At 40.7% G+C, this 15003-nt stretch overlaps 1 protein-coding gene across 4 annotated transcripts; it reads right to left on the bottom strand.

Moving 5' to 3' along the window:
- Window positions 1–4821: 4821 nt before the first annotated feature.
- Window positions 4822–13040, bottom strand: LOC106579287 (zinc metalloproteinase-disintegrin-like 4a). Of its 4 annotated transcripts, none has more exons than XM_014159070.3 (23): window positions 12853–13040; window positions 12433–12539; window positions 12212–12285; window positions 12035–12113; window positions 11821–11897; window positions 11247–11445; window positions 11037–11102; window positions 10879–10941; window positions 10465–10634; window positions 9996–10220; window positions 9699–9876; window positions 9344–9433; window positions 8327–8522; window positions 7968–8070; window positions 7596–7767; window positions 7396–7476; window positions 7217–7301; window positions 7012–7132; window positions 6728–6902; window positions 6397–6444; window positions 6235–6285; window positions 5778–6119; window positions 4822–5565 (listed from the first exon to the last, which is right to left on the bottom strand). In XM_014159070.3, exons 1-23 carry the CDS (start codon window positions 12896–12898, stop codon window positions 5506–5508), a joined length of 2808 nt encoding a protein of 935 aa, XP_014014545.3. In that variant the 5' UTR covers window positions 12899–13040; the 3' UTR covers window positions 4822–5505. The 4 variants fall into 4 exon arrangements, with proteins under 4 accessions (XP_014014545.3, XP_014014547.3, XP_014014546.3 ...); XM_014159072.3 differs by having other exon boundaries at window positions 4822–5620; window positions 5799–6119; XM_014159071.3 differs by having other exon boundaries at window positions 5799–6119; window positions 12853–13039.
- Window positions 13041–15003: the final 1963 nt, after the last annotated feature.

Genomic DNA, 15003 nt, shown 5'->3' with positions numbered 1-15003 from the left:
ACACCTATTGTTACAATCATCCAACGGGACAGGAAATGTATCAACTGTATTTGAAATCAAGTCATGCATCGATCAAGGGGAAAGGGTTTTGATCATATATAAATTGTATTTTGATTGACTAAAAGTATTCTATCATGACTAAACACACTTTACATTGAAGGGGGGGAAAGATGGAAATCCTATAGTTACTTTGTGACGTTTGTGTCACCAAGGATGCTGGTATGTTTTTTTCCATATGTTGAAAATGTTATGTTTAAACCTGAAAAATAGAATACCACAAGTTAAATTCAGTTTGTCGGGTGCAGTCTTTCTTGTGTACTTTCTTTTCACTGGATGCTCGATGAATAGAAACATATGGCGGGCCATGATAAATGATTGAATGTACAACCCGAGGTGTAACAAAAATAAAGTGCACACTTTGCTCCAGAAAGACATGTACATTAAATCTATAAGTTGTATTTATGTAGTTTAAGTGCAATGGATGTTTATTTTGTAGTATTTAAGTGACATGCTATGTCAGTTTCCCTCTTCAAGGTTTGTCACCATCTGATGTTAAAACCCATGTCTGAATGTTTACTTTTTTTAGTAATTGTATTGTATTGATATCAAACGTTGACTTGGTATTACAATAAAAATGGACTTGGCTTGAGTTTGTATTGCTTTATATTAGTTCTAAGAAGCTAATGTTTGGTGTTCCCTGTTTCTGAAAGTGGTGGCCACTGTCTATATTTTCTGCTCTACCAAATTCCAATGGTGGATTTTAACTGAGGCTTGCTGAAGACGGAGGCGTCTGTGTGAAGGAGAAGAATGTTTTGATTATTTAATGGATTGATCGTATAGAATAATGTAGAGCTACAGGCGACGCTGTCTCTTGCGCTTTTGGCCTTGATTTCACAAGGCTTATTTTACATGCTATGCCTAAATACTTATAACCACTAGGCGTATAAATATACACGTTTTTTCTTTCCGTTATTTCAAGTTATCCATTTGGAGCGCAACATTACGTTGTTATAAAGGATGTCTAAATTGGGCATGCCTATAAAGGATGAAATTGAAGGAGTCTAGGGCTCATGTTGACTTTGCTTGTGTTCGATGAAAATGGTAGACCTTTCAAACGTCGACTGCCTACTGTGCCAAAGTGATTTAGTTGTTAAACAGGAGTGAGTGTGTTGATATAATGGTAATTATTGTCAAAATTCCACTTTTAACCACCATCAGAATGAGGCAATAATTAAGAGTAGGCAAAGTGATCATGTCAGGTCAAACTGTATATCAAATGTTTTACCATTGCAACATTTGATGCAGTCACATTCACTGTGGTTGTCTGAAGCAACGTGTGCTGTAGAGTTCTTCGGTTATTCCACCATTTCCAACAAAGTCAATGAGCGTCATCACTATCTGTCCTGATTACCATCTGAGATAAACTTGTATGAGTTCTTTTGACTCCTGGCTCACAGTTTGTCTGGGTACTATCTTAACATCATCCCCAAACCTACTCTGAGCTGTATGTTGTTTTTTGTTGTTGTCTTAAAACAGGTTTTAACAGGATTCCTAAGCCCTTTTCTGAGATGCTTTGTGGATATGGGCCAAGTTCTGTTCCTGTACGCTAAAGCTGCGTTTACACAGGCAGCCCAATTCTGATCATTTTTTTCACTAATTGGTCTTTTGACCAATCACATCAGCTCTGAAAAAGATCAATCAGTGGAGAAATATCCGAATTGGGCTGCCTGTGTAAACGCAGCCTAAGAGTCAGTCACTGATTCAATACATGAGTCACTGACCACTGAAGGATGTGCAGGATATACTGGTGTTGCACTTTCCCCACCCTGTCATTATCACCAATATTTCTTTGTTTCTGTTGAAAAGAGTCACTCTCAGCTGGCCATGACATATATTAGTTTTACTGCAGATGTCAGGAAATGATTTAAGAGCGGGGGGGTGTCTGTGGAGCTGGACAGGTCATGTCCGGCAGGGAAATGTAACCTACTGCCCTTCTTGGATAATTTTATTAAATGGAATAGTAGGTCTTTTTGTCCTCTCTTCAGACATGTGACCGTAGCATTTGTCAAATGAATATGTTTGCATTCCCTTCTTCAAGAGGCAGTTGGTTCTCTCTTCACCTAGTATTTGAGCTTTAGTTGCTTGTTGTTTGTGCTTCTTTTTTGCTCCAAAGAAAGGAAGAAGATATCTTCATCATCCATGGTTCTGTGCAACTTCTCATGTTTCTTTGCTCACACGGCATCATTTAAATATAGGCTATTAGTCAATCCTACGCTGTGAGTGTCATCACGTCTTAAGAATCTGAGTTAGTTTCTGCTTTGCATTCACTTTGCGGTGATGGATGAGGTAAATGAATAAAACTATTCAGCGTTTGCTGTGGCCTGGCAAGCTGCACTAAAATAGCAACTGTTTGTAAGAAACAACTGCCACTGTAGAAGTGTATAAAAATAAACTTGTGGTCTGACTGCCCTGAAGCCCAGTCTAGGACTCTAGGTTTCACGAGGCAAAGTGGTTTTGTCTGGTGTTTTTCATTTAGCATTTTACAATGCGAACATTCCTTAATACAAGACCACAATAACTGCTGTACGCTTTGTTCCATGTTCCAAGTGTTGTTAATGTACTCTTTTGTAATAATACAACATATTCTTTGTAATCCCTCCAACCCAGTAACCGTTGTTGAAATCTGAGTGAACAACAAGCGCAGAAACACAAAATTCATTGTTTCACTATTAGTTAACTCCTTAATAGAAAACAAGACATAGCTCATTGTTTCAATGTTAGTGAACCAAGTATGAAACAATTAAAACAAGCTCAGACACAGCCATCCCATCCCCCATTCTAATAACAACCAGCAGGGTTTTACTACGTTGATACTGAGTGAATCAGACTGAATCATCGGAGGCCTCAGCATGCCTGAGACCAACCCCTACTTAATGCTACATTCCTGAGCATAAAGCATCTGTGTGCTGATCTAGGACCAGGTCCTCCCTGTACATGTTATCGTGTTCATTTGGGTCTAAAAAGGCCAAACTGATCCTAGATCAGGATTCCTGTCTGCTCTACTCCTCAGTCCGAGCTGACCCAGATCAGGGCCTCACGGGGGAGTCACTCCATGCTTCCCAAACCATTTCCTTAGTCACTCACGAGACTGCCCAGGAGACTGCCCGTAAATCTGGGAGCTGTTCTGAGTCAGTCTGTAAGCAATAGGCTATGTGGCCAATGGGCCTATGGCTCCTGGCAGGCAACACCATCTTCTTTTGTGGAAAGATTTTGCGTGTGAACTGAGAGAATCTGTCAGAACTGAACTGGATGTCTAGGATAAGACCAGCAGTAGGTCCTGTGATTGGGTTTTTCATCTCTGGTTATTTGGACAAATCAAGATTTCGCAGGTGTTAGCATCTTTTGAATTTCGGAAGGAGAGGGGACGTTCGGCCCGTAACTTGCAAAGAGAGAGGGCAGAGCTCCTCCTTTCGGATCCGCTCCTCTTTCTAGCATTTCTTGCTATAACATTTGGTAGTTTTGGATAGTCACTCATGAGACTGCACAGGAAAACCATCAATCTGGGAACTATTCTCAACGTCAGTCTGTGTCAGCACTTAATATACAGTACACAGTATGGTCTACTGTATATGGCTCAGCTGGTTAGGGCATGGTCCTAGCAACAACCCAGTGAGTTTGAATCCAGAGGCTACACAGATCTAACTTTGGTTGGCTTTGGATGAAAGCGTCTGGGAAAGTATATTATCATATGACATAATACACTTGAAATGATGGTCCATCAATGATTGTTCTTTCATTGGATGAGTGTTCCCATCATGACCCCACCAGAATGAATGAGGGATATTTTAGGAATGGTTTCAGGCTATTAACACCAGAGATATCAAGGGAGATAAAATGAGTAATTGAAGACTGCCGTTGCATAAAGGAAGGGACCAATGCAGACACAGTGGACAGATAAGAGACACCTTTAAATACTACGTGTAAACGCATATCTGAAAATGTGGGCACAATCAGAACGTGGACAAGATCAGGACCAAGGATGCATTTTAGCGCCAGTTATAAACGGGGCTTAAGTCACACTCAGACTAGAAATCTTACTGATTGGGGCTTTAATGAAATGCTTCCCTTTGGCACTTTTGCCATCGAATTAGACATTGACAGAATCAAAACTGAATTTGTCACTGAGCTGTTTTTGTTCTCTTAGATGTAGCAATTGTGCAATATATTGATGGGTCTAGCTTCTTCCTGGAGCAACTGAGGGCATTCCCTGTTCTTTTGGTTGCAACAAACACAACCTGTTAGTGAATACTGTATTGTTCTAGTGAGATACATACTATATTGTCAACCTCCAGCCCACTGACTGGAGGTTGACAATGATTCACTATTCATTGAGCATGAAATCCTGTGTGCTCCTCAGCTTGTTTCCCACAGACTCGTGCACCCCATGACTGCCGTGCTTGACACAGAGCGGTGCTGCAGCATGTTAACAAAAACAAGTGCCTAACAGCAAGAGATATGAAACCATGAAGTACTGTGGAACTAATGCTCTTAGCTAGTGAGACTTTTCTGCTTTTGGCTTATCGTGCAATTAACTAGATGACTCCTTGGTGAATTCTGTCTGAGTAAAACTATTCAGTTCCACTCGAGCATTAGCTTATCATAAAAAATGAATGATTGTACTGTCAGATGAAGGAATGCAATGAATATGTAAACATTTCTTTTAGCTTCTCTTTAATATAAACAGTGTTCTCCCCTTTTTCTCTGTCCTACTTCTGGGCTGAGATGAGTAGTGTCTGATAAAACTAAGACAAACACTATGGATTTGTTTAGGCACATTTTTATTTGTATTACAATCAACAGTTTCCTAGGCCATTTGAAGAACAAGGATGCATTGGACTGAATTATTGCACATGTCACAATAAGCAGGTATAATACAGTACAGTATTTCATTTCAGTAAGCCTATCTCTCTCTCACTTGTAATATTCATTAGTAATATCTTTCAAAAAAGAACTAATATCAATGTAATAAATACATTTTCGTTTAAAAAAAAAAAGACACACAATGACTTGAGCACAACTTAAAATGAACATTCATATGTACAATTCCAAGAAGGCAGCATGAGGCTCTCCCCTCATGTTTTTTTGAAGCAGCCTATAAAAACAAGTACAACTGCTAGGTTTATTTAAAAGGGAGTGGTCTACTGTAAAAAAAAATGAATAAAAATTATACACAATTATTGTAAAAAAAAATATATATAATAAAAAAACACTGTGTGAGAAATGCACCAGCAATTCTGTTCCAGCATTTTCCAAACCACTTTTCCACAGTGGTTGAGGAGGACATTTTGAGACACCACCATGTTGATGTTGAGTCTTCAAAGACATTCTCCACAGTTGACTTTAGGCTCGGTCCTCCAGGACCTCCTAGAGCCTGAAACATGGACTAGGCTCCTCCTCAAAGCCTTGTCTTCCTATGAGTCACCATACTGCTCCATGCAGCAGTCATCATCGACGTGGCATGGGGGGAGGCTTCAGTGCAATCTTGTGGCTTGCTCCTCCTGAGGTCTGCTCAACACACAGGGATCAATTAGACGGCCATCTTGAAACGTGCCCTTCATTTCTGGTTACGCAAAGAATTACGAACACAAAATGTTTTTAAAAAAATTACTTTTACTTTCCTGCAATGCAATGGTTTCAGAAGAAACATTTTTTTTTTATCTAACTGCTATGTAGAATTTGCGAGACACGACTACGAAAAATGTTAGATAAACAATTACTTGTGGGTATTTGCTGGGTACCTTTGGTGCTGTGGGCTTGACTGGAGGCACTGGGTAAGGACTGGACTTGACTGGAGGCACTGGGTAAGGACTGGACTTGACTGGAGGCACTGGGTAAGGACTGGACTTGACTGGAGGCACTGGGTAAGGACTGGACTTGACTGGAGGCACTGGGTAAGGACTGGACTTGACTGGAGGCACTGGGTAAGGACTGGACTTGACTGGAGGCACTGGGTAAGGACTGGACTTCACTGGTGGCACTGGGTAAGGACTGGACTTGACTGGAGACACTGGGTAAGGACTGGACTTCACTGGAGGCACTGGGACGACAGGCTTGATTTTCTAATAGAACAATATAAAACAATTGACAATCAGTTCATGATTAGACGGTGTGGAGACCATGTTGTTATACCATGTTGTTAACATGTTAGTCATCGTAATGGCTGGAATGACTCACCGGTTTGCTACTCAGAGTCGGCAAAGGCTTTGATGGAGGTAGAGGTTTAGTCTGATGATCAAATAAAAATGCTTGTATGAGTTTGGCACTGCAGAATACATTTCTAAGATTCCAGAGTTTATTAATATGATACATTTAGTTATTTCAATTGGCATAGCTCACCGCTTCAATGCGAGACTGTGGCTGCACTGCAGGCAAGCTCTTTGGTGGCTGCAAGACAACATTTTCTCATAAATATTCCTCTCCATTTAATTGGCATTTATTTTTCTTTCCAAATATCCCTGGTCTATTCAAAATATACCAACGTTAACTTTAGGCAGGCTATCTTTATGAGTTCAGCAGCTGTTTCACTTCTTGTTGCTATCAATATATTTTACATAGGAACTACATACATGTATGATAATACTAGTAACTCCACATAAAAGGTCTTCATCAGTCAGCCTGGAGTACTGGTAATTCTAAGATAATGTTAACTTGTGGTAATGTAGCTCACCTGTGGAGGGGGCCTGGAAGGGACCACAGTGACAAACAGAGCGGTGCAGGCTTGTGTTGCAGATGACTCCATGAAGGTGGGTTGGCTAATTTGGGGGGGCTTGCTCAGAGGTTTGTCCTTCGCACCCCTCTCCCGGAACATTGGGTTCAACTGGCCGGAGGTAGAGTGGACTTTCCTGCACATCAATATGTTGATTATGTACCAAATCATTTGAAATGACAACTGCGAAGTGGCATTAACAATTCGTTTTAAAAACGTGCATGTTGGTGGAGAAAAAAATTCACCTTTTGGAGGTGTAGTTTTCTCTCTTGTTTTTCTTGCAGCACATCAGTCCTGCAACCAGGAAAGTGAGCAGCAACAACACAGCTATCGCTGCTGAGATGCCAGTTACCACCCCAAACCCGTCTGCAAAGCAAAACATAACCAATCATTAAGATGTTCATTTTCATGAACAACAATGCATGTCACAACAGAGTGAATGAGGCGTACCTCGAGGCAAGTCTGAATACTTGACGTCACAGTAGGGTGGAGCCCAGTCTGGGTCACAGTGGCACTGTCCCTTGTTGTTGCACACCTAACAATAGAGCGCACAGTGTGTGATGATTGGGTCCATACAATTCTAGCTAAGTTTTACTAACGACTCGAAAATCGACAGCCAATGCACTCACCCCATTGTTGTGACATTTGGATGAACAGTCCTCCGTTTGACCATAGACTTTGACATCTTGGCATTTGTGATCATAGCAAACCTGTGGAAACAAAGAATTGTTCACTTCATTTGCCCTCTCATATGAACACCATGAATTCGTGTCCATGAATTCATATAGACCCTACTGAGGGGTGATTTGGAATTCATAAACAGTCTTACCTCCTTCATGCCACATTTAGTTCCTGTTGGGACCATGTCCAGAGATCGTATTTTATCCTGGTCCACTGCTATGTTGCATGTCCCCCCTCCCTGCATACTGTAGAAGGCCTTCTGCCCAGTGATGGGATACTCATCTCCTCCAGAGCAAAATAGTGTTCCACATTTCATATTCCTAGGAGAAGAAAACAAATTGACTTAGTATTTGACGTCAAAATATGGCAACATGTTTCTTAACAGCACAAACGTATGGAAGTCTTGTAATATCTGTTTTCTTCTATTTGTAAATTGCCTCGAGGAGGGACATTGTGTGGTCACATTCGATGGGAAACAGGAAATGTCAGAACACAGGAAGTCAGATGGGCGGGCACGTACTGTGGTGTGCAGCGAACAAAGCCATTTTTGGTCCTTCCGCAGTGGGCTCCTTCATTGCCACCCAGGTTTAGATTAAAGCAGGAATCCATGCCTACTTGTGCCGCTAGAAAACAAGAGAAAGGTGTGACAGTCACGACATGAATCCTTACTGTAGATGATCATCGTTGCACAATTCACAATATGACGTTCTACCTGCACTGACCGAAGGAGATTATATCTAGGCCTGGTTTTTTTTTCTGGAAGGGTTCTGCTTTGTGCTAATGAAATAACGTCATACGGTTTTGGATGGTTACGCCGTGCCATAACTAGTGCAGTGTAAATGATTGGCTATGTACTTAAAACAATAAAGACAGAAGTACCTGGTCCCCACAGTCTCTTGCAGTGTTGCTGAAGTGTCGGACATTGCCCATTGTAGCAGTAGCCCTGACCATAGCTACAAGGTTTCCCATTCATCTGAAAGGTATCTTCTGGGCAATGCTCTGAAGTTCCAGTGCAGTACTCTGCCAGGTCACAGTCACCGGCAGCTCTTCTACACAAACTGGCTGCTTGTTTCAGCTGAAGATTGAGAACAAATAGTTTAGTGGTTGAGGAAGTACTTTATTTGTACAGTGCTTTTCAAACATTACGCTCAAAGCGCTAACTTCAAAACGAAAAATTGGACTCTACTACTACAGCAAAGTGTATGATTCTTGGTTAGTTTGGTTCATACAGTAAAAATGGTATTTGATGACTGACTATGCCTGCTGAAACGTCTGTGTACGCTGTCCCTGATGCTCTGAAAATAATACAGAAAATGGAATAATAAAGTCCATGCAAAATCTTTGAGGGCGGACCCATTAAACCTTTTTGTTTGTCTGCCTCTTACAGTCCCCTGACTGTCATATTAAGGAAGGATATGTGCAGTACAGTAGAGGGGAACAAGTGCATCTGTTTCCTGGTATTATTGCTGCCATTTCAACCCTGGTTTCTCCAAACACTACTTCTCTTCTGGCTATGTTATTTTCATTTTTTTTGCTGGTGGTTATTAGTTGCAGTTGGTTGGGTGTGTCTGTCTGAGTGGTGATGAGCAGAGAGAGATCAGAGGTGGACGTTACCAGCTGGTCTGACTCATTCAATCATACGGTGATGAGCAGAGAGAGATCAGAGGTGGACGTTACCAGCTGGTCTGACTCATTCAATCATACGGTGATGAGCAGAGAGAGATCAGAGAAAGATGAAACCAGCTGGTCTGACTCATTCAATCATACAGTGATGAGCAAAGAGAGATCAGAGGTGGACATTACCAGCTGGTCTGACTCATTCAATCATAGGTTTAATAAAGCACCCAGATTTCCCAGGATTTGACATATGACCGAAAATGCACAAAATGCACTTACCTGGCAGTTTTCACAGCATGCTCCATGAGCACAGCTGGATCCCTCAGTGAGGCGACAGGTAGTGGGGTCACAGCAGGTATTCTTACACTCCTAGGAGGGCCAAAAATCACACCAATCAGTTACAAAAGACAAAATAACGATTTAATCTAACCAAATGTATCGTTTAGTCAGTCATCCAAAATGTATAATTTACAGTGCAAACAAAGCAGTCATGCGTGTGTATTTTTTTCTTGCCCTTTTATAAGCTTTTGCAAAGTTTTGTCATCCTTACAACAAAGATAAACCTTGGATTGAGTCAGTGGAATAGTGTAAGATGATATAATCAATGCCAGTGCACCTTGTGAGCCTGACTTACCTCCACAGTTCCACAGTCACACTCTTCTCCCGGGTCCAGGAAGGCATTGCCACAGGCAGGCCCCACATACAGCCTATCAGAGCCAGGCGTGTCCAGCAGACATCTGGGATTGGCTCTCTCCAGGAAGTCACTCAGCTGCTCCTGACTGCAGCCACTAAACAGCCCTGGGTACTCTGACCTAAAGGCGTGGGAATGATGGCTCACTTTAGAATGACTAACATAATAACTAACATAGGGAATTCCTCACTGTGTCAATGTGTTAGTGAATGTGTAACGTGTGAGTGTTTTTGTATTTACCTGACCCGATCTGCCATGACACAGTTGTCGTTGGACAGCGATGTCCCACAGGTGCAGCCTGAGGTATCATGGGACATGCCCAGGTTGTGGCCCATCTCATGAGCGATGGTTGAGGCAACGCCAATAGGGTTTCTATTGTGGTCCTGGTTGACTGCACCTGAACTTCCAGTGCACATGGCAAGTTTATTTGCCAGTCCGACAGTATCGCCCAAGAAATCTTTACCACTGTTGAAAACAACAACCAAATGTTGGAGGAAAGCTTTAGAACTGTCATTAGCTTTGCAAACCCCCCGAAACAAGACATTTGGCCATCGTTTCAATGCTATGCATTAAAAACAACATTTTATATTGATATTTTTTACAGCATATAATACCAAACAATAGAATAATGGAACAATTATTGTGATTAATTGCAATCCATTTCCTTCCACACAACACAAACACAAAGAAGATAAGGCTAACTACTCACGTGACAAACTGGGCATTGTCATGCTTTGCCCTCTTCAGAAGGTCGTCTTGGCGCCACTGGAGAAACCTATTCAGGGTGTTCTCAGGACTGATCGTGACGTCAATGTGATCCCTAGTAGTCCATATCTCCAACCCCACCAGCATGACCCGGATGTTCAATGGCCGATACAACTAGGATGTAAAGACAGAGGTCTTTTCAATAACTCCTTCATTAATATAAGATATATGTACTAGAGACAGGTGGGGTGGGGGACTCCAGGCCCTAGGCCCTTGTTATTACAGTAGGCTAATTCAATATAGCATCCTAAGTACCTATAACTAGAGCCTGGACCAGCTCAGAAAAACTCATTGACCTAACTATGCTCATGCAGCCATTCACAAACAAACACACAAAATGACTTCCTTGAAAAGGTACCTTATCAACATGATTGGCAATTTCCAGCATTCGACCTTGGGTTTTGCTTCCAAATAGTTTGTACTGAAAAAACAACAAACACACATAGGTTAGCCACCAACAAAGGCTGTCAGGAAACAAGACAGAAAACATAACATCTATATTGATACATAACATACCTCTGTATAGTCAGCCACCAGATACATCTCCACAAATCTTTGAGGCCCAGTGATGGGTTTACTTTTCTAAAAAAAAAAAAAAAAAAGAGAGAGAGATAAGAAAACATTGGACTCTTCTTACAAGATAAATACAACATACATAATCTCTGAACACTTTGGATGTGTTTTGTGTAAGTAACAAAAAGGAAGCATTAGTAAGTAACTGCGTACCCAGCCTTTGGACTTGAAGAGGCCTAAGAGTCTGGGGGCCGGTCCCTGGTCATGGTCATAGACCGTGCTGTCGTTGGAGTGACCACAGCTGGTCTTGTTGGCTCTGAGGTGCTCCTGTCTGTACAGAGCATGCTCCCCATCGGCAGAGTCTCCTAAAGGTTCAACCAGGTAGACTTTCTGCTCAGCCCTCACAAAGCCACTGGAAAGACACATCAGAGGGTGGTTTTCTAAGTGTTGCAAGGACAATCAGTTTCTCCCCAATTAACATAGCATTGTTCCTTCAAACGATATGATATAGCAACTCTAATCATTGTCTTGGAGGTGAAATGGCACTAGAGCCAACATCATAAAAGACAGGTACATTTCTAAATGTGTAAGACCTCTTTCAAAATGATTTCAACCCCAAATGTTTGTCATTCCTATTACACATCTGTGTAAATGTAGAAATGTTGAATTTCTCAAAAGAGTACTTTGACTTCCAGTGAAATGTCAAGTCATTCAAGTCATTCAAAGTGATTCAAAAAGTTCAGAAACTGCTGATAGAAAACAGGAAATATGGAGATATCTCACTTACCTAATGCCAGAACAGATTCCAACACTAACTGATGAATCCTCAATGCCTTGAATATGACCATGATAATAGCAGTGGTCCTAAAATGTTGAAATGAATACAAGTATTGGTTGAGAGCATATCTTAAAATACTGTACACATGAAATCTGCATAACATTCAATGATTTTTTTTTAAATGAAACAAAATGTAAGGTATTCATTTAAATGGCTTAAATACCTCATAATTTGGAAATGTTGTCACCCGCCTTCCATCTTCTGAATACTGTGTTTCAGCGTAATGCCTCCCAATAAGTTGCCTATGAAAAGAGTAAGTAGTAGAACAATGAATATAACAGCTACCAAATATGCTACCAAAACTCGTCTAGTAATTGGTGGACAGTTAAAAATGATTTACCTATTTTTCTCCAGATGAATAGTGTGGTTCTCTCCATCAATGGTTAATGCATATTGTAACTCGTCAGGATAAACCTAGCAAAGACGTTGTTTAGTTGTCGACAATGAAAAGCTATCCTGTTCTTTATAACACCCCTCATCATCGGGATTTGAAATATTTCCCTAATTTGCAGGGAACCACTATTACCTAATTATAGAGAAAATATAACGGGATGTAAGCACCTGGTTTGAGAAAATGTTTCTTTTGACCCGACCAGTCAGTCTCTGAGGTCGGACTACATCGTAGCGCTCCACATGATCCAATTTCCTTGCGCCCTTGACCAGTACAACTGAAAGAACAGACATCCAGACCTACTTTAACAGTCATCTTTTCCTTATAGTAATTGTCATTGATTTAAAGTCTAGACTGTAGACCTTGATCATACTACGAGCATCATACAAGTGATCAACTTTGTAATATTATTAATAAGTACTAAATGTGCTATTAACATTTGGGCTAATTAGGTCGCTGTGCATACAAATACTGTACAGTAAAACACACCTTATTTTTGTAGTTGTTCATTATAATTATATATGATTATATGTAATATAAAGACCTTCAGATAGCAAATATTAAACCATAACGACATATTTTCAATTTACCCCAATACGTGATGCATAACAGGAAAGTATATATAGTGTATCGCATGGCTGGAGTGTAATATCCCAGAGTTTCTCAAATGTGCTGTACGCACCGATACTAATTTGATAGTGAACACAGAAATGAAGCAGCTCTTTTCCAGTGCTGCCTCTCGGTGACGTCCGTTATCGCCAAGGGGCTGCCATTCCTCGTAGCAATCATGACATCACTCACATATTACCGGAAAACCGGTCGAGATGATTAAAAACGCTATAAGGCCACGCCTGACGTCCAAACCGATATTTCAGAATTGATTAAAATTAGGTGAAGGTTAGGGTTAAGGTAAGGATCAGTTTTACGTTTTTGCTAGTCGGTTTAAGCTTCAGCTTATAGCCTCTTCCTTATTAATAGGGGTGAGTGGGGTAAAATTAGCCATTTTTACATTCAGCATCACTAGGTCAAGGGAAATATAGTATTCTTTCTAACATAGATTTCAGGATGTGGAGTATCCATGTAAATAATCAAATGTAATGTAAACATAACTGTTTTGAAAATATAGCATGTCCAAATAAAAGTGACCTCTTGGCACAACTTACCAGGTATGGGGTAAAATTAGTATAAGGACAGGGTAAATTGAGCCGCCTTCACATTCGTGGGCAAGTTCTCTGCATTTGAGGCAACTAAACCCATGAAACTGGTCAGTGAGATTCTTGATATGTTTAGCAAGCACAGACTCCATGTCATCAGACAAGACCTTCTCTGCTACTCTATCATATCTTCTCTTTCGCACAGGTACATGTTCATTACATTTTTTGTCAATGTACCTCTTCAGTATCACTCAGTCTATTTTTTTCCATCCCTTGCTGCTGCTCAAATGGACTTCTTCCCTTCACTTTCAAGAACCTCAATGGGGGCTAGACCCCTGCTTGTTTACCATTTGTATACACGGGGCATGATGTTACTTTTTTCAATCTTTACTAACGACATGCCACTGGCTTTCAGTAAGGCCAGAGCGTCTTTGTCTGCATATGACTCACCACTATACACGTCAGCTTCTACAGCCGCTGAAATGACTGTAACACTTAACAAAGAGCTGCACTTTGTTTCAGTGGGTGGCAAGGAACAAGTTAGTCCTAAATATCTTTTTAAACTAAAAGCATTGTATTTGGGACAAATCATTCACAAAACCCTAACCCTCAACTAAATCTTGTAATGAATCATGTGGAAATTGAGCAAGTTGAGCTGACATTAATGATATGTATGTCAATCTCTCATGGGTCAAAGTGGAAGAGAGATTGACTTCATCACTACTTGTTTTTGTAAGAAGTGTTGACAAGCTGAATGCACCGAGGTGTCTGTTTAAACTACTGGCACACAGCTCAGACACCCATACATACCTCACAAGACATGTCACCAGAGGTCTCTTCACAATCTCAAGTCCAGAACAGACTATGGGAGGCGCACAGTACTACATAGAGCCATGACTACATGGAAATCTATTCCACATCAGGTAACTGATGCAAGCAGTAGAATCAGATTTTAAAAACAGGTAAAAATACACCTTATGGAAGAGCGGGGACTGTGAAGAGACACGCACAAAAGGTAGACACACGCATGCACACACAAGTGTTAGCACGCACTCTACACACATGTAGTATTGTTGTATAGTGGTATTATACATTTTGTATTGTAGATATGTAGTGGTGTAATAATGTTATATGATGTACCGTTTTATCTTTTGTTTAATATGTAATGTAAGTGGCTTAATGTGTTTGGACCCCAGGAAGAGTAGTTGTTGCCTTGACTATATTAGCCCACACCGCTACAAGGATGCACTCTCATGCTAGGTATATGACCTCATATTGTAGCTTATAGAGACCCCGACTGATGTATAAAACAGTCTTAAAACGATCTACTTCGGTTTAGATACAAGCATCATGAAACCTATAACACAATAAATGTATTTAACTTTGTGAAAAATACATTTTTTTGGACCTAACTTCCTTACCACTTTTCCCAAGTGGTTTCTTCTTCACAGACTCCATGAAATTATGACCTCTTCCTAAATATTTGGTCACATTATACATTTTGTGTATGGTTTCCAAGAAACAAGGGGTGTCTCAACTAACCCTTTGGCACCCATTCCCCCCTACTGTTTACTGTCCTAGGTGTTT

The sequence above is a fragment of the Salmo salar genome, chromosome 19, assembly GCF_965601325.2.
Source record: "Salmo salar chromosome 19, fSalSal1, whole genome shotgun sequence".
In the NCBI taxonomy this organism is placed as follows: Eukaryota; Metazoa; Chordata; class Actinopteri; order Salmoniformes; family Salmonidae; genus Salmo; species Salmo salar.
This window is presented reverse-complemented; position numbering and strand designations above follow the sequence as displayed.